This window comes from Nothoprocta perdicaria, unplaced genomic scaffold, assembly GCF_003342845.1.
Source record: "Nothoprocta perdicaria isolate Ctin4 unplaced genomic scaffold, notPer1 scaffold_311, whole genome shotgun sequence".
Taxonomy (NCBI): domain Eukaryota; kingdom Metazoa; phylum Chordata; class Aves; order Tinamiformes; family Tinamidae; genus Nothoprocta; species Nothoprocta perdicaria.
The window spans coordinates 179413-206291 of NW_020455546.1; the positions used below are offsets into that span (position 1 = coordinate 179413).

Below are 26879 nucleotides of genomic sequence, written 5' to 3' on the forward strand. Positions count from 1 at the left end.
GGAAGGTCTGTCTTTTTGGGGGGAGTGTGGGCTCTCCCTCCCCTGTAACCTCAGGCTGTCGGGTCCTTCCTCTGCAATGAACGCTGTTTTGCACGTAGGTGTGCAGGGAGTTCCAGAGAGGCAACTGTGCGCGTGGAGAGACTGATTGCCGCTTTGCACATCCTGCAGACAGCACAATGATTGACACAAACGACAACACCGTAACCGTGTGTATGGATTACATAAAAGGTCGTTGCATGAGGGAGAAATGCAAGTATTTTCACCCTCCTGCACATTTGCAGGCCAAAATCAAAGCGGCGCAACATCAAGCCAACCAGGCTGCGGTGGCAGCCCAGGCAGCTGCGGCAGCTGCGACTGTGATGGTAAGTGCTGGAATATATGGCTGCCTTCTTTGACAAAAGCTCTTTGATGGCTATTTTGCTTCAGTTTAATGCTGTTTGCTTGTACTTTATTTTCTCTTTTGCCTTTTATTTTTGGTAAAAGTTAAGAAATTATAAAATTACTATTGCTTTTTTGGGGGAAGAAACGCTTTTTTCCCCTTTATTATTTTAATGCTGTGTTTCTGTCGGAGACAATGAAGCAAATGACGCTCTATACCACTTATGTTCTCTGCCTTGATTACATGGTAAATTTGCCCCTAGTTTTCCTGAACAGAAAATAAAACTGAAGATGCAATGTCCCCTGGAAAACGGGGCGTATGTACTACTCCAGCTTTTTGGTGTGAATATAAATGTGGAAATTTGGAAGAAAAAGAGGAAGGCAAAGAGAGGGTTATTTGCCCTCAAAGAAGGGCCACAGAAGAGAAATCTGTATTGAGATTCAAGCCTCCTCCCTTGAGATGCCAGACTTAAGGATAGCTGAGCCTAACCTAGCCACCCTCATCCACCCTTAGTTAGTGGAGAAAAACAAGCACATTGAGATAGCTGTTCATCTATCATTAGTGCTTCTCTGAGGATGAGAAAGAACTGCCCTGTGCAGACACACATGCACACATCTTGACCCATTGACTAAAAAGTGTGACTGTGTCTTTTCAAACCTTGGTTAGGACAGAGGAGACAAATGCCCACCTACGCTTTTTATTTCTCTCTCCCACTGTCATAGACAAGTGGCTTGAAACTGTGTTACAATTTTGCTATTGGAAAAATTGAGTTTACAAACCTCAAATTATCAAGCTTAAACGCAACTCAAATTTATCAAAAATTTAAAAACTCWTTTTTTTTTTTCTTAAAAAGCAGGTTAAGTATAGTAAGATGAGAAGAGATTGAGGATGTTTTTATTTTCAGAACTTTCAGGCTGGTGCTGAAAACAGTGTAGAGCAGTTGGTCCATCCATTTACTAGTACCCCGAATATCTAGTATTTTTGCTAGCAGCGAAGCTGATAAGTTTAAATAGATATGGTGGTACAGATAAATAAAGGAAGCATGCAGGACTTCGGAGACAAAATTGCTGCCAGCAAATCAAAGAATCATTGTGCCCATGGCTGGCACCGGGCGAAGAGTTAAGCAGATGCGGTTTGTGGACTTGTGGGCAGTGCATACAATAGTTACAGACAATACAGTTATTCTCAGAGTAAGAAGCCTAGAAGAAACACAATACAGTACAGTATATAACTACYCTGAGCTATTGTATTTAGCAAATTAGCAAAGACCAGACGTTTGGAGGGACAAAGGGTAAGTTATGCAAGAACGTAAACCTCCAGACAGAAGAAAAATTCTTCAATGTTAATACTTTTTATGGTATCCCCAAGGTCTATTTAGACCTAGGTAATTTTTAGTTAAACTTCCCTGTGCCTGCAGAAATAGAATACCATCTGGAAATTAAAGCAAAGAAGATCTTTTTTAATTCTAATTAGCTTCTGTTATATGTTTTTGTTGTCCATATAATGAACATAATATTTCTAGGCAATATACAGAAGAAGAAGGGAACGAGTTGAGGAGATTTTTGTTTGAAAATCAGTAATAGTTGGATATATGTCCTGTGATTTCAGTGAGCCATAACTGGATTCTTTTGATATCAAATGAGCACGATGAAGCATCTCTAGAAAGACAGAACTGAAATGTTAGCATTCAAATGTGGTCAAGAAAAAACAGAAAAAAAAAACAAAAGTAAGGGAGAAATAAGAATCTTTATTTGTAGGACTTGCTTGCAGGTTTCCCCCAAGTTGAAATTGCTTTTGAGAACAGTTGTAGCTTGACACTYTGCAATTGCAGGATTGAGAGACTAAAGTGTGTAYGACTTAGRTGATCAAGGACATCATGAAATATTCTTGTCAGGATGTAGAACAGTATTTATGCTTCACTATGTATAGATGTTCCTCTCTCTCCATGGGCCCGTGAATATTTGCAGTTTAATGTATTATCATACGTCTCCATCRGTGTTCTGGCCCTGTCTGCCCAGCCTCAGGGTCAGATTTAGGCTGCCTTCAAATCAGGGCCCTGCAGGGCAGCGCCCGGGGGCCGTCGGCCTCGTCCGGGCTGTTTGTCAAGTGATGCCACCGCAGGAGCAGATGGAAGTCACAAGACAGGCGCCGGGTGCCAGGGCCTGTTCGCAGGGCAGATGGGCGCCCTGTGGATTGCTGGCAAAAACCCGGGAGGTTTTCCTTCCTGGGAGAGCAGGCCGGCTCGTTCTGGTCCACAGGGTGAGTGTTCTGGCTAGGGGATCATTAGAGCAGTGGAGCTTGTAAGACCTTTGGAGGTCAATGAATTCTCTAGTCTGAGACCTTGCAGAGAATGTCCTGCCTCGAGTTCTGTAATTTAAGCTTAGGAATTTTTACTCGGGTGCCTTAGCTGACCTCATCATTTGAAGTAAGCAGCAAGGGGAATGACGACCTGTGAAAGAGGCTGTAGAGCATGTACAGCTTAAATGTGAAGCAAAGGGAATGACAGTCTCTGATAGAGGCTATAGACCATGTACAGCTTAAATGTGAAGGGCATTAGAAGACAGTGTCATCCATCACTGTACTTAAGGAGCTCCAAATGCTCACACGGCAGAGAGTGGCAAAGTCRCTGAGGAATGTGAGCCTAAATTAAAATGTGGATTCATAGGCCAGTTCACAGGAGAGCTGAGGTGGGAAGGGACCTCTGGACATTGTYTAGTCCAACTCCCCCTACTCCAAACAGGGTCAGCAGGTTGTTCAGGACTCTGTCCACTTGGGTTTAGAATATGACCAGGGAGGAAGGTTCTACTGCCTGCTTGGGCAACAGTCTGTTACATGTTTTATCAGCCTCACTGGTGGTGAAGTATTTTCAAACCTTTAAATGGAATCTCTTGTATTCCAATTTTTGTCCATTGCCTCTTGATCTGTCACCGGATGCCACTGAGAAGTGTCTGGCTCTGCCTTCTTTACCCGTCAGGTATTTATGCACATCTCTAAATTCCCCCCAAACCTGCTTTTGCCCAGGCTAATGAACCCCCAGCTCCCTCAGCCTCTCCTTGCTTGTTGTATCCCTCAGTCCCTTAACTGCCTCCATGGCCCTTTGCTTCAGTAGGTCCATGTCTCTCTTTTACTGTGGAGCCAAGAACTGGACCCAGCACTCCAGGTGTGGGCTCACCACAAGAATCACCTCCCTCAGCCTTGCTGGCCGTGCTCTTCCTAGTACAGCCCAGGCTGGCCTTCTTTGCCTCAGTGCTGTATTGCTGGCTCATGCTCAGCTTCTTGTGCACGCAGATCCTTTTCTGCAAACCTGCTTTCCATTTGATCAACGCTCTGTCCTGGTGCATGGGGTTATTCCTGTCCAAGTGCAGGACTTAGCATTTCCTTCTGCTGAGCTTCATGAGGGTCTTCTCTGCCCACTTCTGCAGCCCGCTGAGGACACACGGGATGCTGGCACAACCCTCCGGTGTATCAGTGACTCCTCCCAGCTTTGTATCATCTGGGAGCTTTCTGAGGGTCCATTCAGTCCTGTCATCCAAATAATTAATGAAGAGGTTAAACAGTGTTGGGCCCAGTATCAACCTCTGGGGTACTTTAGTACTGTCTAGCCTCCAGCTGGACATTACGTTGCTGATCCTCACCCTCTGAGCCTGGCAGTTCAGCCAGTTTTCAGTCTACCTTACTGCAAATGTATTCAGGTCACATCAGCAGCCTRTCTGTGAGCATTTTATGGGAGACAGTCAGGAGGCTTACTAATGTTGAGTTAAACAGCTTTCATTGCCTTCCCCTCATCTGCTCAGACAGTCATTCCTTCTCAGGAAGTATCAGGAAGGTTAAGCATGATTTTCCCTTTGTAAATCTRTGTTGACTACACCCAGTCTTTTGGGACTTGCTGGTCCCTTCTTGTTCTTGGTGTTTCTAGAAATGGTAGCCAGGATTACTTACCCCATGCCCTTCCCAGAGATGGAGGTGAGGCTCACTGATGTGTACTTCTCCAGATCTTCCTTCTTGTCCTTGAAGACAGAGGTGACATTTGCTGTCTTCCAGTATTCAGGAACCTCCCCTCATCACCATGACCTTTCAAAGATTGTCTAGCCCAACCCCAAGACCATGTCTGCTTGGGGTTTTAAATGTGACCAAGGATGGAGACTCTACAACTTTATATGAGGTCTTTTTTGCTATATATCATATCTCCATCTTGGACCCRGATGCATCCTTAAGAACCACAAAAGAGCAGATCTTTTAAATCAAGGTATGTAATCCAGAATGTGCTAATGGAGAGGCAGTGAGAATGGTGAGTCCGTGTGGAACACAGGAGTGTGGAATAGGCAAAGCAAGTGTTGGCATTAGGTCATCTTGTGACCATCAGCATTTTGAGGGCATGTTGAGCCTTGTTCTCCTCTTTTTCACGTTTCTTCCCTACTTCCACATTTTGATGTTAAGACATAATCCCACATATCCTAAAAAAACTAAAAGTCAATCCGTTTTTTAAAAAAAAAAAGGCAAAAATTCTGATTTATATATAAACCTTCTTTTCCTCTCTAAACTTTTAAAGCGTTCTTAACATTAAAGTTTGAAAGTAATACTTAATGTGAAAAGATTTTTTTTTAATAGAATACTGTCATACCAGCCATAAGTTTTATCTTATTATGGAAATATGCATAAATGTTGTTTTACTCTGCCTAAATATTTTCTTGAAGCCTGAATCTGAAACTTGAATTTTTAATGATGCTGGACTAGTGTCAGAAATCATACTTATGTGTTCACTTGTGCAGTGGGAGCAGTGTTTTCTGCTAGTGTATGCTCCTGAAACTAGTATTAGAGGTTGTAATGAAGTTTAGAAAATATGTTTTAAATTCTGAAGGGCTTTTTTTTTTTTTCATCTCAGTGTAATGTGGTAAGTTACAAGGGAAAAAATCTACAAAAATGCCCCCCTGTCCRAACAAATAAAGAATTAATGATAAGTTAGTGTAACTCAACCTATTAATCTGCTTCGTGCTAGAAAAAGAGAAGCTCTTTCGCTTTGAACCCCAAAGCTGTTTGATTATGCCCTGTTATTAACAGAGACCCTTAGCTTGCCAACCCACATATTAGCACCCTCTGTAACACACTACAGTGTTCACTAGCGCTTTTTATTAAAAAAAAAAAAAAATGTAGTCTTCCAATTGGGTTTTATGCTTTTTAATCTGACGTAACTAACTTATCAGGAATTCTCATAGGAGCGCCCTAAAACCGTCCCGCATCTCTGTGAAGTGTTGATAAAAGTGCTTAACAGTGTCTGCAAGCTGCTATTTTACTCAACTTTCCTGAATTTCAAACATCTATATTTTACTCTCTTATATGCTTTTTTTTTTAACTAAGGTATAGTAGATGCATTTTTGCTTCAGTACTAATTGAGAGTGTAATACCCGTTTCTTTAGAAGACATTTTGGTTGTTGTGCATGCCTAGTGTTTCGTATGTTGTATATTGCATTCAGAATATTTTTTTCCTTCTCACCTATCCACAATGCAATGCCGTTCCCATGATGCACCTCTGCTTGCTGTTTACCTGTATGTTAATTCGCTTGAATCCCATTGGCCCACTGCCATCATGTGCTCGCTGCCTGTTATTAAAAGACTCAGTCGACTGCCAAAGCAATGAAGCGACCTCTCGAAGCAACTGTAGACCTGGTACTTTGACCTTTCACCTTTTGCTTTGCATGTAGCGCTTGATTTATTTTGATTTATTTATTTTTAAAATTCTTCTTTTTTTAAAAAATTATTTTTCCTTTTTTTTTTTTTTTTTTYCTTTTCTCGGAGAAGCAACTAATGAAACTCGTATTTGCTTTCGTTTGAACATCACCCGGAAATGATTTCACCTCTCGTTAATTTGACGGGGAAAATTTAATAATAATAATAATAATAATAAAGAAATAAATCAATAATTAAGAATAAAAACAAAAGCAACCTCCACCACGACCGCCGTACCGTAGTTCTCCATCTCATTCTCATACGTAATGAGCGCAGGCAATTTAGTTTGGTTCCTAACATGGTTTCGTTTTTTTTTTAAATATCTTGCCATTTAAAAAAAGAAAAAAAAAAAAGAAAAAAAAAAAACTTGAACCGAGATAAAACTGCTTCTGTAATTGAAAATGCTTAACATAATCCATTAATCTGTACAATAATAGGAAATGTATTTAAATTTAAAAGCAACTTGGCAATGAAACACAAGTGGTTTTTTCTCCCTGTGATACTCAGAAACCTCTTTAAAAGAAATGCCATTTTTGTTGCTTTAAAGGCCTTTCTTTTCAGTAGTTGTGCTGCTTTCTTAGGTTAATAGTACCATGCTTTTGCTATCAATAACAATATTTCACTCATTTTACATTGCTCTGCTTTGAGTTAATATGCATGGCAAGGCATCTTTAGCCGCTTTAAAAAATAATAAGTTTTTGTATTTACATGTTTGTTGTAGACAATGCCTGAAAAAATGACGTGATTTTAACTAACTTTCTCATTCACAGGCCTTTCCTCCTGGGGTTCTTCACCCTTTACCAAAGAGACAAGCACTCGAAAAAAGCAATGGTGCCAGTGCCGTTTTCAATCCCAGTGTCTTGCACTATCAACAGGCTCTTGCCAATGCCCAGTTGCAGCAACACGCAGCGTTTATCCCAACAGGTAAGTGCCAGGCCCGGGAAGGACATTCCTGTGCCCAGGGCGGCCTCGCTGGGAGGCAGTTTCTGTTGCGCTTGACAGGGTGTTTTATGATGTTCCCTGTGCCCTCGGAGATGAAGCCTGCGCACACATTTACCAGCTATTTTAATCCCTCTGCAGAACTCCAGCGGTAATTTCCACGTGCCATTAGATGGCCTTTCATATTSGCAGGCCTGTTAATCACTGTCCACAGCTTGCCCTTTCTTCCTGCGTTAAATTGGTTGTGTTCTGACTCCATCTGCCAGAGCTTTCCCAGGAAACGAGAAGGCAAAATACTGCTAACAAAATAGCGGAATAGTGGGAAAGGCTTCCAGGATGCCATGGGAATTGTGCAGGCTCTGCCCACCCCCCGAATGTAGCCTGTTTCTGCTCCCTCTCGTGCCATTTCACAAACCACACGAGCCCAGGGAGAGCTGGAGCAGTCGCAGTAACCTTGCAGCCTCTGCCTGCATGGCAGCTCCGTGGAAAGAAATTGTTCCCTGCATCTGCATTCAAGGGTTTTCAGGCATCAGATTGGTTTTCGTGGTTTTCATTTCGGAATGAAACCAGGATTTTTCCTACTGTTTATGACTAATAGTTGGGGTTATAGTTCCTTTTCTAGGTGATCTGAAAACGAGAGAATGTAACTTGCATTTCAGTGCTCAGAAGTCTGTAACYTTAGAGCAATCAAAGATCCATTGCAGCTTGAGCTACATGGTGGCGGGTGCCAGGGCTTCTTTTTAACGCTGTGGAAGAAAGAGTACTAGGTATCTGCAAACACAATAGCAATATAATTCTTTAAATTATGTCAGTCACCCCCACTCCAAACAGGTAAATATCCTGTGTAATTGGGTAATGAATTACATGATTTGATTTTAATTAACAAATTGCATATTTTAGTTTCAGGTAGTTATGAAATGTGAACTTCCAGAATTCTTTGAAATTATGTGTTTTCAAATGCATTTGTTGACATTTCGACATTTTATTTTTGTGTATAGAAATAATGCCAGTTAAACAAGGGATGAAATGTAACCTGCAATGGTTTCCCAATATATCAGCCATCCATATGCTTTTAAAGATTAGAAGCAAACACATATGGCATTGATTTCATGAAATATTGGTGTAAGACCTCAGTAATAACCTTGGAACCTTCCTCTATATTTATTACAATGAATTATAGAGCACAGTATTTTTMGCACATTTGTGCACCAAAATATTTGTGGCAGAAAATGTGCTGACACTTAGGGGAGTGTTTGAGGAAAAGCCATGAGCCTGCCTGTTTGGAAATGAATGGAATACTGCCCTGCGCTTACAAATAGACAGAAACTTCCACAAATTCATTTTACCTCCTCCYCCTCAGAATTTGCAGCAAGGTGTGCATTATTCCTTCTCTTAAGCACTGCCTTTCAGGGCTTATTGCTTTAGTATGCAACTAAACTACTTCAGAATGTAGAAAATACTGTTGAAAATACAGTAGTCTGTGAACTTTTTTTTTTTTAAGTGAGATAGCATTTAGATACCTTTGGAGTGCTCATGCTTCCCCGAGTAGCTCATTCTTTATGCTGTTTATTGTACTTTCCTCTTTCCAACTGATGGGTCAGAATTAGAGTTTCAGTTTATAAATTTCTGATGGTGGAAAAGGTGGTTCTTGGAGCCAAATCTTAAGGGCCAGATTGTTGGCGAGTTCTTTTTTTTAGAGAAAGAAGAAATATAGGGATAACATAGCAAGTAAAGTTTAGACCTACAGTGGAGGACCTCTTTAACAATACTCAATCTCCAGCTCTTTGTGAGTGTCATCAGCTGCTAGAAGGAATGTTGGAGAGATGAATAGGGTATAGGAGGACGTTAGAAAGCTGTTCTATAAGAATGGGTGTAATGAGCTTTACATYAAAGACAGCGCATCTGCAATTCCCATGTTGCTTGGGAAGGCCAAAGGAGATGCACGTCTTTGGATTTGCTGTGTGTGAGGACTGTCGTGTCACCCAATTCTAGGGAGCACCGCATGACATGATCTGTTGGATTTTAAATTGTGTAATATCTTCTGAACTGATAAAATTTTAAAATATGCTGCTGTGTGTGTGTGTTTAAAAAACAAAGTTTATTTTTAATGCAAGTTTTGCTGCTGGAATATATATAAAACTGAATTGTTTTATATAACTTCTCTGCTTTCTTAACCACTTGCTCCTTTAATAGAAAAGTGTGGGGCTTGATTTAGCATGGCTTACTTTCCAATTTTTGTACTYTATTTGTTTTGCATCAGTACAATTGCTTTGTCACCTCTTCTTATTGTTTGGTGAATGATCTTAAAAGCAACAAGTCTATTTTCCCTCCTTCCAGTGCTGTTTGTCACACGTTTTATAACCGCTAGACGAGGCACTTGGTGTGTTCTCTGGGGATTATTCTTTGGGAAGGTCATTCATAGTTGCTTTGCTACTGTGATGGTTGGGTAAAAGGCTGCTGCAGTAACCAAGCAGGAATACAGAAAACATATTTGACTCCACAGCAAATATGGCTGTATGTGGTGCTGCTCTCTTCACTCGTCCAGCCTTCACAGTATACGAAACATCTGCTGTTCTCTTCCTCATTTGGCCTCTCGGGAAAGTGGAGGGTTGATTAGGCACCAAAACTGAACTGCATGGCAGGTAAAGAGTCTTTCCTGAGCCTTGCTGGAGACTCAGGGGATGCTATGGAGCTCTGACCACATTCTTCCCTTTTTACCTTTGAGAATCGTCACAGCAGCATTTTTATTGGATTGGTCAGAACCACAGCTCCACTTGAGCACAGTGTGCTGTTGAGGATGTCCACATTAATATTAAACATGAATTTGGAAAAAAATGCAAAATAATAATGGGTAGTTCCATTTGGCCTTCTTTCTCCACTGCAAATCAAAGAAGTTTGTTAATGTTGGTCTGTGCAACATTAACCTCTTTGAATTATGCAACAGGTTCTAAATGTCCCCAAAGACTGTGATATTTACTCAAAGAAATTCTTGTAAACACAAAACTAGTGCTGCAAATACGTTAAATCAAAGGGCTTATGAAATACCTTGTATATACGCAGAAAAAGGCAAGAAGTTGTATGGCATACCCAGGTAGGATTGTAGTATGAAATTGGGGGTTAAAACAAAGCAGAACTATGAATGACCTTCAGGTTTTGTTTAACTAACTAACTTATCTGTGGTGATGCTTGAATCTCACTTTGAATGTTAACTCTAAACAGCTAACCTGTTTCTTCCCTTTATCCACTTTTTTCACCTATCATTGCATGACATGCAGGGTCAGTTTTGTGCATGACACCCGCTACCAGTATTGGTAGGTTCCAAATTTCTTTATTTTATACTGTATATGATGTATATTCATTTGTTTCAAAAATCTTAGGTGAGGCTTAGACAATGACTACATTTAAAGGTTCACTTGTCCTTCTGGTTGTATCGTTCTTTAGATTTGCAGATTAAAAACTGCAGTTTAGATGGGTTTCACCTGCTATAACAACTATACTGCAAAAGCATAATATCATGAATCCAGTCTGCTTTTCAGTTTTCAAAGTTTTATTTCTCTTTATATTTTATATTGTCTAGTACTATAAAATCATAAAATGATGGAAAAGCCAGCCAATTTCATCAGTGTTTTAAAGTTTCATAGTGGTGTGCCTGTTTCTCCTTTTTGCTGTGTGTTAGAAAGTTTCATCAGCGTTTCCCAGAAATACAGACTTCCATCCCCAGAGGTCTGGTGAGACCCATGAGCTGAACCTCACTCCTCCTTGAAGCACATTTGCACCTCAGAACACATTGTTTTTGGCGGTGCAAAACTGAAGTCTAGTGCAAATAGACTCTAAATCGGAAAATAAGTCATTGCTGCTTTCTGTAGCCCAATGGCTTTTTATTGGGCTGTTCAGGAAAGCAGCTAAATATCAGGCCTTTGAAAGTCAAATTAATACCCTGTCRTGAAAATGCTGATTAAAAATCATTCTTAAAATGAACAAAAGCAGGACATTTCACAGACTCGGCTTTGCTTTATTAGATGAAACGAATTAGTGTTCAGATCAGGAGAATGACCATGATGCTACTCCTGATCTTTTTTGTCTCAGACCAGATGGCAATTTAACTGTGATGAAGTCTGGCAGTTAGGGGGTGCTGCTAGATAAAATGCAAAAGTTGGATTGGAAAGGAAGAAGCAAATATCTGGTTTACTTCATAATGAAGGCAAATGAATATAATTCATTTTTAATTGTGTTTCCAAATTAATAAACAATTACCRTTTTCCTTCCCCAGATGAAATATTTTGCTTGTACAATTCTGTCCTGCACTAGTTGTAATCCAAGCACTGGGGGAGGAAAAAAAAGCTCTCCAGGTAACAGGCAAACTTGGTAGAGCCCTAATGTAGCCCAACCAGCCCAGTCTGTCTCTGCATTTTCATTGTGTTTGCCTCTGCTTTTTTCTTTTTATTTTTTTTTCTGGGAATCGCTGATTGTGTTGACAAACTTCCTTTAATTGTACTTGTAATAAGCTATTTTCCCTTTTTTTTTTCCTTTTTTTTTTTTTTTACCTCTCTGCCACGCTTTTCCTCGCTTTGCACTGTCGATCGCATGCCATCTGCTGGTTTAACCCATGATGGCTTGCCGCTCTGATAACTCACCACGCCACAAAAAAATACCAAAAAAAAATTGAAATTAAAATTAAAAAATAAAAAAAAAAAATTAAAAAACCACCACTTCTCTTACCATAATGCTGCACCCTCCTGTTCATTGCTTCCATGGTTCCCCTCCTGAAAGTACCCATGATGCACAACGCTACGGCCGCCACTGTCTCTGCAGCAACAACTCCTGCAACAAGTGTTCCCTTCGCCGCAACAGCCACAGCCAATCAGGTTTGCTCCTTTTAAAGCTTTCTTTCACGGACCCCCCAACTCTAAATGAGTGCTGAGATTTATTTGTTTGTTCGTTTGGTTTTTTTAACCCTTCGTCCTCCAAAAAAAGAAAAAAAAAATTCTCCTGGAGAATTTTTTTCGTGTTTACCCATCAATTTTTTTTTTTTTCCTAAAGTCGTTTATAGCAAGTGTTTGTGGGACAGGTTGCACTTATTTAGAGTTAACATTTATTGCCAATAATGATGTAGCTGCGTTTTGTGTTGCCATGTKTGTACCTAATTCCCATGTAATTAACCCAGCTGGAGGTAGAGTCACTACAGTACCAGACTACTCACAGTAGCCTCTTATTAACTCCTGTGTTTAAAGGGAAGAGATTGGGACGGGTTTCCAGTGTTYGGGTGCCCTGATGTAGCCTCCTCCATGCAGTGCTGCCGAAGGGACTAGTTTGTAAGCATGGAAGCAGTCTGGAATAAGAGGTGGGATGAGGCAGYTGAGGAAGAGGTGGGATGAGCAGTGAGGAAGACACAAGAAACAAAYTCGAGTGTTTCCTCTAAGTGCTGGTTCACAGCACTCTAGGTATTTATGACTCCATCTGCTTTAGGTTTGAAGGAGTATCTTCAGCCTGGAAATTGATTTCCCTAGGGATGGATACGGTTGCAAAGAATCCCTAGAATTGTTGGCAGAGACAGGGCAGGAAAGAAAATACCTATTAACAAACCAACCCCCTTCTTGGGGTTGGTTTGGTAGTTTTCATTGCGTTGGGATCTCCCCCTTCTCCGCTAGGATCTGATTCACACAGGAGGTGTCAGCTGCAGCTCTTCGTGTGTCCATCCCCAAAGAACTTTAAATATCCCATAAAAAATAGAAGTTTCCMTAACAGTTAACCTAGGGAAAATATACTACCTCTGAAATACACCTTACTTGATCTTAAAGAAACACAAACTGGTCCATTCGTTTCACTTTTTATTTTGGAGGGCTTGTTTGCCAACAAGTGGCATGAGGGCTTTTAGCTTTTTGATGCAAAGAGGGTTCCTTTCCCAGAGCTTGTTTTGGTGAGGAAAGTGCTTGGGACAAGAAGGGAAGTGACCAGGCAAATGATCCCTCTAATAGTCCTCCTCTTCTGTGCCTCAGGGTAAGGGAATGCTGCGAGTTAGGCCCGTGGTYGGATTAGGCCCGTGGTCAAGTTAGGCCCGTGGGCCTGCTGGGCTGCAGCTCCTTAATATTGAGCACAGAAGAAGGGTTTCTGCAGCAGGAACGCTCTGGGAGCACAGTGTGGATTTGTGACCCTGAAGTGGTGGCACCTGGACTTGAAAAAGACATGGGAATATCAGGAAAATGGGGCTGTTCCCAGAGTGCGTCAGCTGGGGGAGCCTCTCAGTGCACTGCACTRCATTTCTGCCCTTGACACTATTCAGTCCCAGGGAGAATTTTTGCATGAGAAGCAAAGGTGGCTGAAGTAAAATAAATATTTATACTCCTACAAAAGTATCAGTAAGCATCTTAAAAAGAAGTTGCTTTCACACGAGTAGCTTTATCTGATGGGGGAGACAGTGGTGTGTTGTAATGCTCTCAGTGCAGATTTTGTTTGTAGTGGAAGATCAGAGCATTTTATGACCGCTTAAAAGAAGAGTTTTCCTTATGTGTGTGTGTGTGTATATATATAGTTGTGTGTATGTGTATATGCATATATATATATATATATATACACACACACACATGTATATGTACATATATTTCACTGCTGAAATTAGAAACAGGTTTAACAGCAGGATAGGTTTCCTCCTGTTTAATTTCAGCCGGGTAGAAGCTAGGCATCCAGTCCCTGTGCTTCTCTAGAAGTCTGTGTTAGGACACGATGAACTGCCCTCCAGAGGCCCCGTCTCTTTCTGCTGAATGTGGAAGGAGCTTGGATGACTAATGCAGATAAAAAGAGAACAAGCTCCGCACCACTGCGGTGAGGGGAGATGGGTCCCACCCCAGCGGTTTGTCATGTTGGTTGCTGTAGTGTGTGCCATCGTTGGGTTGTTGTTGTTGTTGTTGGGGTTATTTTTGTTTTGTTTTGTGGGTTTTTTGTCATTGCTGTCCTTATTTTATTCACTGTAACCCTTTAGAAGCTTTTCTACGAACCTATATGTGCTGAGGTACGAGCACTTCTTATAAACCTCTTATAAAGATCAGAGGCAAAGTTCCAACTTCATTGTTTATTTACAACTTTCTAAGAGTTGAAGGCGAGTTACCTTCAATATTTCTCTAGCCCCAGAAAACCAGAACAAGCAGGGAATTAGTTTGAGTTCACCTGTTAATGACCTAGTTGATAGTCGTAGAGTCCTTTGCTGTTGCCCTCTTTTATGTATTTAAGCTCTCCTGAATATACCAGAAAATAATGTGTTTATTGCTGTCTGGGTACAACTTCCTTTCCTGGTCTGTGCTGCACTGGGGCCTCTTCACTTATCTGTGGGATATGGTCTCCTCTTTTYGATTTCTGCTGCACTTTTCTTACTGGCCTGCAACCTTCAGGCCATCTTGTTTGTGCATTGTGCCAGGCACAAAAAGAAAGTCATAGCAGTGCTTAACCATCTGGCTCAATAACATTTGGCTTAATATTCTGGCTTTCTCCTGAGGAAAGATTGCGGAGTTTCCTAGAGGGAGTCCGATGCTTCAGGTGTCCTAGAAGAAACCAACATCCCAAAAGCTGTAGAGTRTCAGCTAATAGGTTAAAAAAAAACCCTCTGTTGAGTCCAGAGCCCACAAGACTATTTAGGACTGTTTCGTATGTGCATGAAGTTTGTATTGTGAGAAAGAAGAGCTATGTCTCATGTCTTTTCTACATCTTTTCTTCATGAAAATAGCGGCAAATGTGCCTGCCCTTCACCCATTCACGGTCACACTCAGCCAGCAGCTCTGTGCATTTGATGCACAGTATGAGCATGGAATGAGACAAAGGAGAAAATTTATAGGATTAAAGGCTGCAGCATAATACATACGGGCTAGGGGACCCAGTTAAGAATATAGGGGAAAATTGGAAATCTCTTACTTAACTTGCAGAAGTTTGATTTAAAACCAAACTAATTTTCTTTCATTGTACTTCTGTGGGGAGGAGAACTATTTTGGTGTGTAACAGGGCCAAGAGGATTGAGTGAAAGCTGTTTTACTTCTAGCAAACTCTGTTTTACAAAAACTCTGATAAAAAACAAATTCAGCTCATAGCAGAAATGGTGGTGTTGCCCTTTGCTGAGATTAGGCATCTTGCTGGGGAGTGTCCCCCCTCTCTCTAGCTGCCAGGATTATGATTGCAAGGGGATGAACGGGGGACTTCTGCCCCATTTGGGATCTCCAGAGGAACACAGATTCACTTCCAGAGGTCTGTGAAGTGTTGGGAGCGTGATCCACGCTCCATATTCATGGAGCCCTTTGTAACTCGCTTCCTCCCACCRTCACAGGTGACCCAACCATCGCTACCACAGTGATGGTGCAAGTAGCAGCTCTTTAGCCTTGCATAGACCCTCAGGTACCTTATGTTCAGCTGCTGTTTTGCGATGCTGACAGCATTTTTTTGCAGATTGGAACCCACAAAGTTCCCAAAACGTGTATCTTAGTTATGAGGAGTATCCTTCGAGAATAAATATGGAAAGTTTGGTACTAGCTCCACCTAGTGCACATGGGTGGACAGAAACATGTAAAACATTTTATTTAAAATATTAAGACAACAATTGTATGTAAATACGTACTTCTGAGATCATTTTCAAAACTTTTGGTTATTGCTCACATCTGTAGTGGGCTAGCAGTATTCAAGAAAGAAAGCTAGTGTTACTCTCTTGGCTTTACTCACAGCTGTATGATTTTAGAGAATGATCTAATATTTATTGACAGAGTTGTTATTCTCACTTCTAGAACTGTTATTCCAATTTTGAATAAGGTCARTGTGCCAAATTGCTTACTGTTTTTKTTTGTTTTTAATTTCATATTAAATAGAAAGCCTTACTATTCATTCACAAATATGCATTGATGAGTTCTACAAGTATCACAGGGATGAGATTCAGTTTGAAATTAAGACACCCAAATGTAGGTTTCTGACTTGTCTATATGGGAGTTAGAAATGTAGGTGCCTGCTGTGGAATGTGGAGACTATCAGTGCAGTCAAATGAAGCTTGGAGATCAGTTTGACTCACTCTCTGATATATAAGGCACATATAAGCCTTGATTCAGTTGCCTAAACATGTGTCTACTGCCATTTGAAGATTGTCCTAGGACAGCCCTGGATGTCTAGCTTACCCGAATCATGTTGGCAGGCTTGGAAGAAATGTGATACAACCCACAGACAAATCTGCATGTTTCTGAATTGCTAGCTGGATGACAGACAGGGGACCTCAGCCAAAATGCTACTCAACATCTGGCAAGCAAATCAACGGAGTCTGTAGTAAATGGTCACATGAAATGATCTCCACTGACTCATTGACTAGATTGTGTCATGCCACTGACGGCAGTTTAGACACCAGCATTTCTGTGTCTTAGTCTTCGGCTTCAAGCTCAAGGAGTGTGTCTTCAGTTCTTGGTGATTACAGGGCAACCACCAAAATCCAGCTTATTTTAAAGAAAATAGTCTTGCTTTTATCACTTTCTAGAGAACACTGCTTTTATCTTCTATATACAACAGAAATAGGTACATGCTTTAATTTTGGCACTGAAAAATATTATATTATAAATATCATAAAAACAACACTATGGAATACCAGTTAAAGCTATGATATAGTCGCAACATTTCTCTACTGGTTATAATGCCTTTAATTAAGGAGGGAAGAGGGGAAAGGCAGACGTAGTAGAAAAAGGCCATGTCTGAAAAATGGAGGATCAACAAGCTGTCTCACACTAAGGCTTGTGATTATCTAGCACAGCTGTTTTAAATTATGCATCAGTTTTTGCACTAAATTAGGTGGCAATTATGCAGAGATATTAATTATGAAATCATTCAATAGTCTTCAGTTTTGTTGGAATCYATAGAAATACAATGAAGCGAACGTAAAAATACTTGTGTTGCATTCAAGTACCACAAACAAACAAAAAAATATGCCCCAGCATTCAAGAAATATTTAACAGAATGTAAAATAAAAACACTCCAAATATTTCATGAGGATGTGGGAGGCTGTGCATGGCAGCTACTTCAGGAATGAGGGAGATGGCAGGAAAACACYTCTTGGGAAGAGGAGGTGCAGGGCCACAAGGTAAGGCCCCGATTTCCATGAGGCTGAAATGCCATGTGGCCCAAACACAACCCCATGCAAGTGAATTTTCTTCTTTCCATGTGAAGCAAAAGCACCTCCTGGCAGTTCTTCCCTCTTGCAAACAGACCCCAAAAGGGTCTTGTGTCTCCTAAAGGGTCTTGTGTGCCCAAAAGAGCTCCCTCTCCRTTTATTTCTACCTCACAGCCGCTTATGCCCATTCTGGCAGGGCAGGTGGCTGTTCTCAGTTTTGCTGAGGTCTGAAAAGGCTTTTTGTGTTTCCCTTCTCCTTTTCCCTTTGTGGAAGCCTGTTGGATTTGTAAACAAGAAGAAAACTATGAAATATGAGTTACTAGTTTCAAAGGCTGTGGTTTCTCAGGCAAAAGATAAGAAAGTAAAGAAGAGGTATCCAAACAGCCTTTTTTTTTTTTTTTTTTTTGACTAAAAATACTAGAAAATCCAAAGTAATTCCTCCTATAGATGATTCTGTTCATGGCAAAAGAAAGAGCGCTTTTAATCTGACATGAAGAAGTCTACAAAAAGAGGCAGAAGTGCATATTCTTTACTCGGGAGCATCATTGGGAGGGCATGTTGGCCAGGAGTGAGCCCTGAGCAGAAAGGCTTTGGGCACTGGAAGATGCTCAGTGCCCTGCTGGGCCATGGAGAGGTACCAGCCAGCTGTGGGATCTCAGATGCAGGACTCGGTGTCTCACCAGGGCCATGGTCCTGAGCTGCTGGGTGAGAGAGCATTGGAGAGAGCATTGGAGAGAGCATTGGAGAGAGCATTGGAGAGATGAACCTTGGGGTTCCCCCAAGGTTCATCTCCCCAGTGAACTCGAGGAAAAAGTTAGGTCCATGTTCCAAAGCGCTGCCCTAAACTCTTCAGCTTTGCAGTTTAACAGGGCAGCACCCAGCAGTTCTGAGTATCTGCTAATATTTTGTTCTCAAAGGCCATCCAGTGGAGCTGACGCAGTCTGCCATTTGTGAAGGAACAGAGGAACAAGATTTGTTCTCTTAACACCTTTTTTTACAAAAGGTTAAAAATTTCAATTTCTTTGCGTTATGACATGTAGCAACAACAAGTGAATTTATGGTTTTTTAGAGTGTTTCATATTTTTTTCTAAAGTATCCTTCATCTTGAAGATACTGAAGAGGAATTTCTGTTTGTAAGGTAYTGAAATAGATATAGATAGTCGTGGAATGAAATGGAAACTGTTGGACACCCAAGAATCACTAGCATGATTTCAAGTAAGTTCTACTGTCTTGACACACTGAGCTACATGTAAGTAACATTAATTTTAAAAAATACCAAGTTGAAAACTCGAGAAGTCAGAGTTTYCAGTATTAAAGGCCCCAGGAAGTCCTAAGTAGTACTGACAAAAGACTCTGTGAATCTCCTAACTTCCCCTCTTGGCCTGCCAGGTGGCAGTATCACATAAGATGAGAATTAAGCAAAGGCAAACACTTATTTCTTTTATATAACAAGAAAACTCTGTATTTCCCTCTCTTGTTCTAGACTGTTTTAACTCTTACAGCATTGCAATTAAAATAGTGTATTTATGTTTGAGAAAGTAGCTTCTTTTAGTGTTTTTGCTATTTTTTCAACAAATTATGTTTCAATGAGTTGAGTAAAAAGTTTTTTAGGCCACAGTTTCTATTTTGTAAGAAYAGGGAAACTTTCCTGACGTCCAGTGATTTCATAGGCGTTTGTTGGGGGGGGRAAAAAAAGTTAGTTTCATTGTTCTTAGAATGTACACACAGTTTATGCAAGTCTGTTATTTTCTGTCATAAAATTTTAATAACGCAGTGCAGAGCTCTGAAGGTATTTGTTTGGAACTCTGCATTGCTAGTTGCTTCAACTAATAGTCCTTGAAATAAACTAATACCATATTTTATTTCAGCATATCACCTATTACATGAACGTTTTGCCCAAAAGAAATGCCTTTTATTTTTGGCCTTGAGTGTGCAGGCAGCTCCCCACATAACCACAGTGGATTTATGCATTTATTGCTGTGCCTGTCATGCCTTTCAGCTTGAGGTGGAGGTTTGTTTTGTTGCACAATTTCCAATGTATGCAATTTTATTCTTATCTCAGTATTCTTGGAAAGACACATACACGGGTTCTTTATGAGAGTGTTCAGATAAGAGGAAAACTTCAGCAGGAGAAACAGTAAACAGAAGTCAGGAACATGAGGTTTTCCTCACAGAAGTTATATGTATAGCAGGTTTTAAAAATCTGAGCAAAGCTTCATCAACTAAAACAGGTATATCCTGTTGTAAGTATGGTGGTTTGTGAGTAATCTTGAAGAAAATGATTTTTTTGTTTGTTTTTCAGTCTTTAAGTCCTGAAAGTTGCAGGAGAACAGCTTTTGTTTTGAATAGAATCTGAATTTGAAACCCAGGCTTTGGGAGGGGAGGTTCCTGCTGAGAAATGGAGAGAAGTGCTAGCCGGGCTCTTCATGCTGCCCAGTGCTCCCCTAAGAGGGAGGGCAAGGGCTAAGCTACACACTCATCTACAGTGATTTGGATAGACATGAAGTGTAAGAGGAAAATACAAAGTGGGTGTGTAGGAAAAACACTGAATGAGGAAAACTTGGGCTCGGAGAAGTAGCACTCTTCTTTACAAGGGAAATGGAGATGTTTTTCATAAGGGATTCAYGACTTGTGCTTGGCCTTTCACTCCTTTGTTCTCTCAGTTCCTCTGTGTAAACCTATTTTAGCAGTTTCTAAAATTCAAGAAGAGGAAAAATAATCTAAAAATAGGAAGCGAAAACCACAGATGATTGCACTCGCTCAGACCTGGAAAGTGATATTGAGTGGCTGTTCAAAAGAGTCACTGTATGCGTGGCCCTAAAATCTTACGTTTTTTTCATTTCTATCTAGTCTGTTTGTTGCCTGTGCAATTAATAAAAGTGGATATGGGTGGTCAGTTTTGAAGASTGGACGGTTTATTACTTCTGAGAAGAATTTGTAAGACCAAGTTGCTTTCATTTTAAAAGCAAATATATCTTTGCAGCTGTCTTTTTGAAGTGTACCTGTTAAGTTACACTTACACATGATGCAGTACTCTTTGAGGAAATRCATATTAAGGCTTGTAAGCATGCTAGGGAGTTGGCAGCCCCGATGATTGTGGCCTCTCTTTTGGGACCCTTTAGTGATATTAAAAGAGGAATAGTGTTGCTGAATCCTTGAGCCCTCCGGGGCTCCCGTAAGTAGCCTTGATCTTTACTTTAAGATCATCATGAAGAGCCAAGTTCAGACGATCTCTCTGTCAACACCCTAATGGCCAACAGCTTGTGCCTAATGGAATGGAGTATTCTGGTAAATAGGTCCACCTCAGCAGGAATTTCTGACCCTCAGCCATTTCCAGACACGTTATCAACTCTTGGTGTAGGAGTTCAAATCTTTTCCCAAGCAGAGAGAAAAGAATTAGCGATTGTAACCTTGGTTTAATGAGAAATTGATCTTTACTATTTATAAGATATCACTAATGTTTTTCCCCTTAAAAAGAACAAAATACGCTAAAAATATCTATCTATAAAGCTGATAAGGCATTTTTCTTACTCCTCCTGAGGCTGTAAGAATAAAGCCTCTATTTGTCCCATTATCTGACGCTTGGGATTTTCACTGATAAAACATTACTATATTGTATCCAAAGAAACTTGATTAAATTAGCGTGCAGGGGAACATGACTCTGTTTCTGAAATCTGAAATCATTCTGAAATCATTCTGACTGTGACAACAGTTTTGTGTCTACTGACTGGTTAAAATCTTATTGCATAGGATAGGTAGTAATGTTGGCAGACCCAAACAAACATGAGTAACCCAATGAGTAGGCATCTTACCTTAGCAGTACTGGGCTGGTGGACAGAAGATGGTCCGGGATGCAGCAYGTGCCTGGAACAGACAAAACGGAGGATGGAAGAGGATGAAAGATGGAGCAGGGTGCTAGAATTGCAGTGTTAGGAGATGAGCTGTGATATATGGCAAAGAGATAGGACCTTCCTGTCTCAGGACCCAGTTGTRGCCCACCATGTGAGTTAGTGTCTGGGACCAAGGAGGTCATCTGTGGCCTAGAGAGCTCAGTGTTTGTATGAATCACAGTTGTCACCCTGTTGGGAATGCATTGGATTAATGGAGAAACAAGAAGATAAAATCAACACTCTGCAAGATTAGAAGAGATCTGCGGGTAGTGAGACGGGGAAAAAACACTGTAGACATTAAATCATAAAATGCTGGAAAAGATGATAAGGTTTCTAGACATCAGGAGAATGAGCAACCTCTGGTGGGGGGAGTAGCAGAGGAAGGAACTTAGTGATACAACTTGCAGCTCAATATGTTTATGTATGAAGTGATGAGCAGGGAGTAGGAGGGCTGCCAAGGTGGTTCCAAGAAGACCCTCCAGTCCTATTAGCAGCTCCTGTAGGTTTTGCCTGAGGAGTTTTGCTYTTGTTTTCTCTTGTGTTTGTGGATGACATTGCAGAGAGGAATGATAGGATGTCACTAGCACGAGCTGGTGACAGTCCGTCGTGGTGTTATTGCTGGTCTTGAGAGTGGACGTGGGCAAATCAGGCAGGCATGGCAGCTGAAMGGGATGCATGAACAAGCAAATGTGTTTAATAGAGGTAAGGGAAGGGGGCCCTTGGGACAGTGACAAGAGCTATCATGAGTCAGGAAGGGACGTCGAGYGGGGTCTATAGCCAGTAAAATAGACATGATAATAACTATGGTGGGAGAGATGAGGAGTGCAACCAAGCACTTTCTCCCCCAAGTTGTGAGAGCAGGCAGATTGTTTTTAATGTTTTGCTGGTAGGATCAGTGAAATCAAGCCACCTTTGYTGTTAGCCAGTTGAGAACAGTGTCAAATCCCAAACCTTGGAAGAGCATAAATGAGTGTCCTGAAGCAGGGGTTTCAAAAGCTCCCTTTGGTGCTCCACAAAGGTGAAAGTATGGGGTTAAAAAAGTGAAACTGTAAGGCTACAGAAAAACTACTTAAGCATAGCTGATTTGATGATGATTACTTTCACTACATGTCTGAACGTTTACTCATCCTTCTTCATTTTTGACTGAATAAAAAGAAACTTTAATTCATTTGGGGAAAAAGGAGAAAGCGCATGCAACAGAGGAGCATTCTGAGAGAAAATGAAAAATACAGAGATGGATGCACTTCCCAAAGGCATGAAGAAATATAAATAGTTGTGGATTTCGTGTCAAAGGGAAGAAATCCTTCGTATTGGTTTTACTTTTAGAACAGAGAAGAAATTCTGAGGCAGCCTCATACTAGCAGGCTGGCTGCAAATCCCTGCCTTTTGGAATGTATACCCCAGATAGATCTCTCATCTTCAGGAAACTCTTATTACTACATCGCTCCACAAACAGAAGGCTGAGTGGTCTAAGATGTTTGCCGAGTAGGAGTAGATTTTAAGAGGGACAGATGCTTTGCAATACGGAGGTCAGATATGGTCTTAATCCTGTCTTCAAATGTATTAACACTTACAGAGCAAAGTGTCATTTGGAGAAATAATTTCAAAGCCTCTTAAAGAGAAGCATCTCAGAGATGCATGTAAAGTCATGTTTTCCTGCCGACCCACTGGGACTGATCTTTAGCTGAAGTGCTGCTAAAGATCACACTCATCAAATTCATACTGGATTTTAAAGTTCTCTGGATTCATGGTTGTGTATTAAATATRGAACTGGAAAGAGTATTTACCTCCTAGAGAGTAAAGAAGCTTCATGAGCTGTAGCAATCAGGATGGAAAATCTCAGGCCAAACAGTAATGCTGAATTCATGTTATGCAGTCATCATTTTAGGTTATATGAATAATTACGTGAACTGCATCAACTAAAGCAACGCCCTTAGCAATTCAAAAATCAGAAAAGAGCTTACAAAGGTTGAATTTCCACCTTTTTATAAAATACTTTTTGAATTTTACCTTTCAGTCTTGAGCCAATAACCTCCTAYAGCCATATTCACAGGCTGCTGTAGAGCTGCCCACTACACGCAGCAGGCTGGTGGTTTGGTGGGACACGGAAAGCTTGGAYAGTAACGTATCTCTTGGTTGTGTTTCCCATGGAGCACACAGCAGAATGGTCTCACCTTGAGGAGTAAYGTAGGTCRCCCTGTTCTGTGTTTCCCAGTGGGRTCAGTGATACTGTGGTACTTTGCAGGGCCTGAAGGCTTGTGAGAGTTTGAATGGGCTGTGCTCCTACAGAAAGGAGAGAAAGCCTTGGCATTTGGGAGCTTAGTGTTTTTATAGGTGGCAAATTCGGGAGAGCAAACATTTCTTGACAAGTAGAAAGCAGTTTGTAGACATTTCAGTTTACTTTATGTCTTACCAGTTAGTTGAGACGTAGCAAGCAGCACTGGCACAGTTATAGTGATTTGCCTCTGCAGGGTGACATTCTTTCTGGCACATCACCTCAAATGAGTACCAGGTGCGAAGGCAATGGAGAGAACACCCTGTGTCTGTGACTGCCTCAAAAAATGCCCTGCCCTGTTACTAAATCTTCTAAAGTATATGCATGACTATCACAAGTTGTAAGTGTCTGGCCATTATGCTTTTGCTGGAAGCAGTGTTTTGGATCTACTTCTTTYTGGGTCTACTACTGTGGTAGCGGAGTATTCTCATGCACATCCATATCCATATTCATGGATATGGTTATGGGCTTACCCCACACAGCAGGAGCAAACGCTTTCCCATGCTTGAGCCACAGAGCTTTGCGTCAATGCACACGTGCACACATACGCGCACAGTCCTATTCTCAGTTCTTGATGTTTACACTTACTCTGGTAAAAGTGACAATACATTAGGGCAAGTTACTGTGAGGTACAATGAAAATAATAGTATCACTGAGAATGAGTCATATGTGCATACATTTGGGATCTCATTCTTCAAACAGCAGTGAAGAGGAAGGCTTTGGGACCTCCTTGCCAGTAATAAGAGAGTCTCCCTGTAGTGAGTGTTTGCAGAGATGTTCTCTGGTCGGTATGTTCTGTGCAGTTCCTCCTTCTTCAACATGCAAGAGGTGAGGCAGTTGAGGCAGACGTAGGTAGCCTACATGTTCCATCGCTGCCTGTTACTTTGATTGTAGATTAAACAGGAGAGGGTCACGCTGTGTTCGCCTTGTCAAGTAGTTTAGCATTTTATGTTTCTCTGTCAGAGCCAGTAGAGAAACAGTCGCAGACGCTGCTACATGTGTATGTAGCTATGGCAGAGATGAGCTATCTTTTGAGAAATAGGGTGTGAACATATAATTAAAGACTACGGGATGCATTTTACACTCTGTGGCTAAGGTTAAAAAAGAAACAGAGCTTCTCAATTCTGAGTCTCTGCAGTGGAGAAGCTTCTTCTGAAGGAGAGACTTGGGCTTTTTTTTCTTCTTTTTCCCACTGGGAGGACTCCTACGTATCCTAGAAATAGCCAGGGTGCAGCGTGCCCTAGTTACATCCGCTGCACAAGCGCTGAGGAAGGAGCCAGCTCCGAACCCAGTGGTGCCCRCAGCAACGTGCAGCAGGGCGAGCTCCAGCGGCGCCCTCCGCACCCACAGCCACCTGCACGGGACACAGGAGGAGAGCCACGGCCTCGCCTTTGGTCCCTGAGTCTGGAGCAGGGAGCCTACATCAGGGACACGTTTGCTTATCCATGGGCAGCCCTGTGCTCTTCAAGTGATATGGATACAGTCRGGGATCAGGCCCCCTCTCTCTTCTGGCATGGGCCTGGGGGCATTTGGAAGGACCAGTCTAGCTTTGACCTTTCCAGATATCTCTCCAAAAGGGGCAGTGAGCTCTTGCTAAGTTTTCTCTGTATTTCTGAAACARTGGTAGAGAGAGGAAAAAGCTATAGAAAAAAAGCTATAGAAAATGGAAGTTGTATCCCCTCAAAACCTGGCAGGGGACGGAGGCAGCTGCAGGATAGGGAATTCTAGTTTCTTTAAACTGAGCAGGTTTCAGGTTGTGTTCCATGGAAGTAGATTATTTTGTGATTATGGTTAACCCAGAATAGCTAAGGCTGCTTGTAYTAATTACATTGACATGTTGGGTTGTAACATGCTAAAAATATCAGTGCTGATAATCTTTGTCACTTCTTGTTTTCAGCATGGCTATATTCCTTGCACTTACGATCAAGCCACGATGCTTAAAYGGGCCAGGATTTTACCACAAGAGGGGCTTTATATTATTTCAAAAAGAAAACGAGTCTAGACACACACACAAAAAACAACTAGCAAACTCACCATGAGTGGAAGTCATTGAAAAATATCTATCCTTGTGGTATGCATCATATATTTAAATACTAAGCTGTTTGCAGCAACAGGTTGTCAGTCATTACAATTGGGCTTGGAGTGTTGTTGGGCTCTTAGGGCTGATGACCATAGATGTGCTTCCAACACAGGCCTCCAGCGGGTTGTTCCTGGAGGAGCACAGACACATGGCAGGTGCCTTCAGGAGCAGGTTCACAAGTGTTGAGTATGTGATACCTGCAGGCCAGAGCTCTTCCCACCCTCCTCCGGGAGCCCCTTGGGTGTCCCAGGGTGTTTGTGCAGCTCCTGCAAACGCTTCCCGTTCCTGATGATGGTTTCCCTGAACGGGCAGCTGTCTGGAGTGACTGTCTTCAGGGCACCTCAAGCAAAACATTCCTCTGGGTTTCGGGACATGATTCATGCAGTGGCTGCAGGCGCTCCTGGTTGCGAGGTGTGTTCAGATGTGATCACTGGAGCAAGTGCCTTCCCCRCAGTGGGGAGCGTGTTTCTTTTTGGCAGCCTGTATGTCAGAGGTAGTATGTTGCTGAAAGCTGCTTTCAAGCCATTTTTCCCTCCTTTTAAAGTAAGGATCGCATGAAGCGGCAGTCTGCCTCTGTAATGCACAAGTAGGTCAGGGCGCTGTCACGACTGTCTCGCTTACTACCTGCAAATGCAACTTAAAACTATGCTGAATGCCAAATGAAACAGTGAAAGCGAGCGTTTCCCTCTGATTCCCCGGCTCGTGCTCGAGTCTGGAGTACAACTGCAGCAGTGGTGTGATGAAACGCCGCGCTGCCGGCTCCTGACATCGCCTCCACCGGCAGCCTTCTCGAGGCAGACGGCAGAAACGTGGATTGCTTTCCAATCCCGTAGGAGGGCTTGTTTCTGGAGAGCGCTGCRGGCGCTCGGCCGCTTGTCTGTGCGGTGTTGGACGCAGAGCAGCTCTCCGCTGTGAAATGGTGGCTTCTCCCTCAGCTTGAGACATCTGAAGGTAAACCAGCAAGGTCAGCAAGTAGCAAGGCTCACTGGGGTGCCCTTCTGATCATCCTCAGTGGCCTCAAGCTGCGCCAGGGGAAGCTCAGGTTAGGTATTGGGAGAAATTTCTACATGGACAGYGTGGTGAAGCACTGGAACAGGCTACCCAGGGAAGTGGTGGAGTCASCATCCCTGGCAGCSTTSAAGAAACGTGTAGATGAGGCGCTTAGGGACATGGTTTAGCAGGCCTGGTGGTGATGGGTTTACAGTTGGACTGGATGATCTTAAGGGTCTTTTCCAACCACAGTGATTCTGTGATTCTATCCCTGGGGATCTCCTGACGTGAGGAGATGGGAGAAAGCTCTTCMTATCATTGACCCGAAGGAATCTTCTAGAAAATCAGCAGTGGCTAAAAAAGAAAGAAAAGATGCTTTGGCTTATTGAAAACATGGGGCCTGGTGCTTTTTTCCTGCTTGGGTGAGATAAGCAGCCCTGCCTCCAGCTTTGCTTTGCCCCATCACTCCTGGTGCTGAGGGCTCCATG

The 26879-nt window shown here is 41.9% G+C and overlaps 1 protein-coding gene across 4 annotated transcripts in view; it reads left to right on the plus strand.

Moving 5' to 3' along the window:
* MBNL2 (muscleblind like splicing regulator 2) overlaps window positions 1-26879 on the plus strand; it is a 67338-nt gene that overhangs the window by 37273 nt on the left and 3186 nt on the right. Inside the window, exons 4-8 of one of the 4 annotated variants that reach the window (XM_026042703.1) lie at window positions 99-362; window positions 5990-6043; window positions 6874-7027; window positions 10318-10353; window positions 11813-11907. In XM_026042703.1, the coding sequence (XP_025898488.1) occupies window positions 99-362; window positions 5990-6043; window positions 6874-7027; window positions 10318-10353; window positions 11813-11907 (603 nt within the window). The remainder of the gene's footprint in view (window positions 1-98; window positions 363-5989; window positions 6044-6873; window positions 7028-10317; window positions 10354-11812; window positions 11908-26879) is intronic. The other 3 variants (XM_026042706.1, XM_026042707.1, XM_026042705.1) reach the window with 3 other exon arrangements.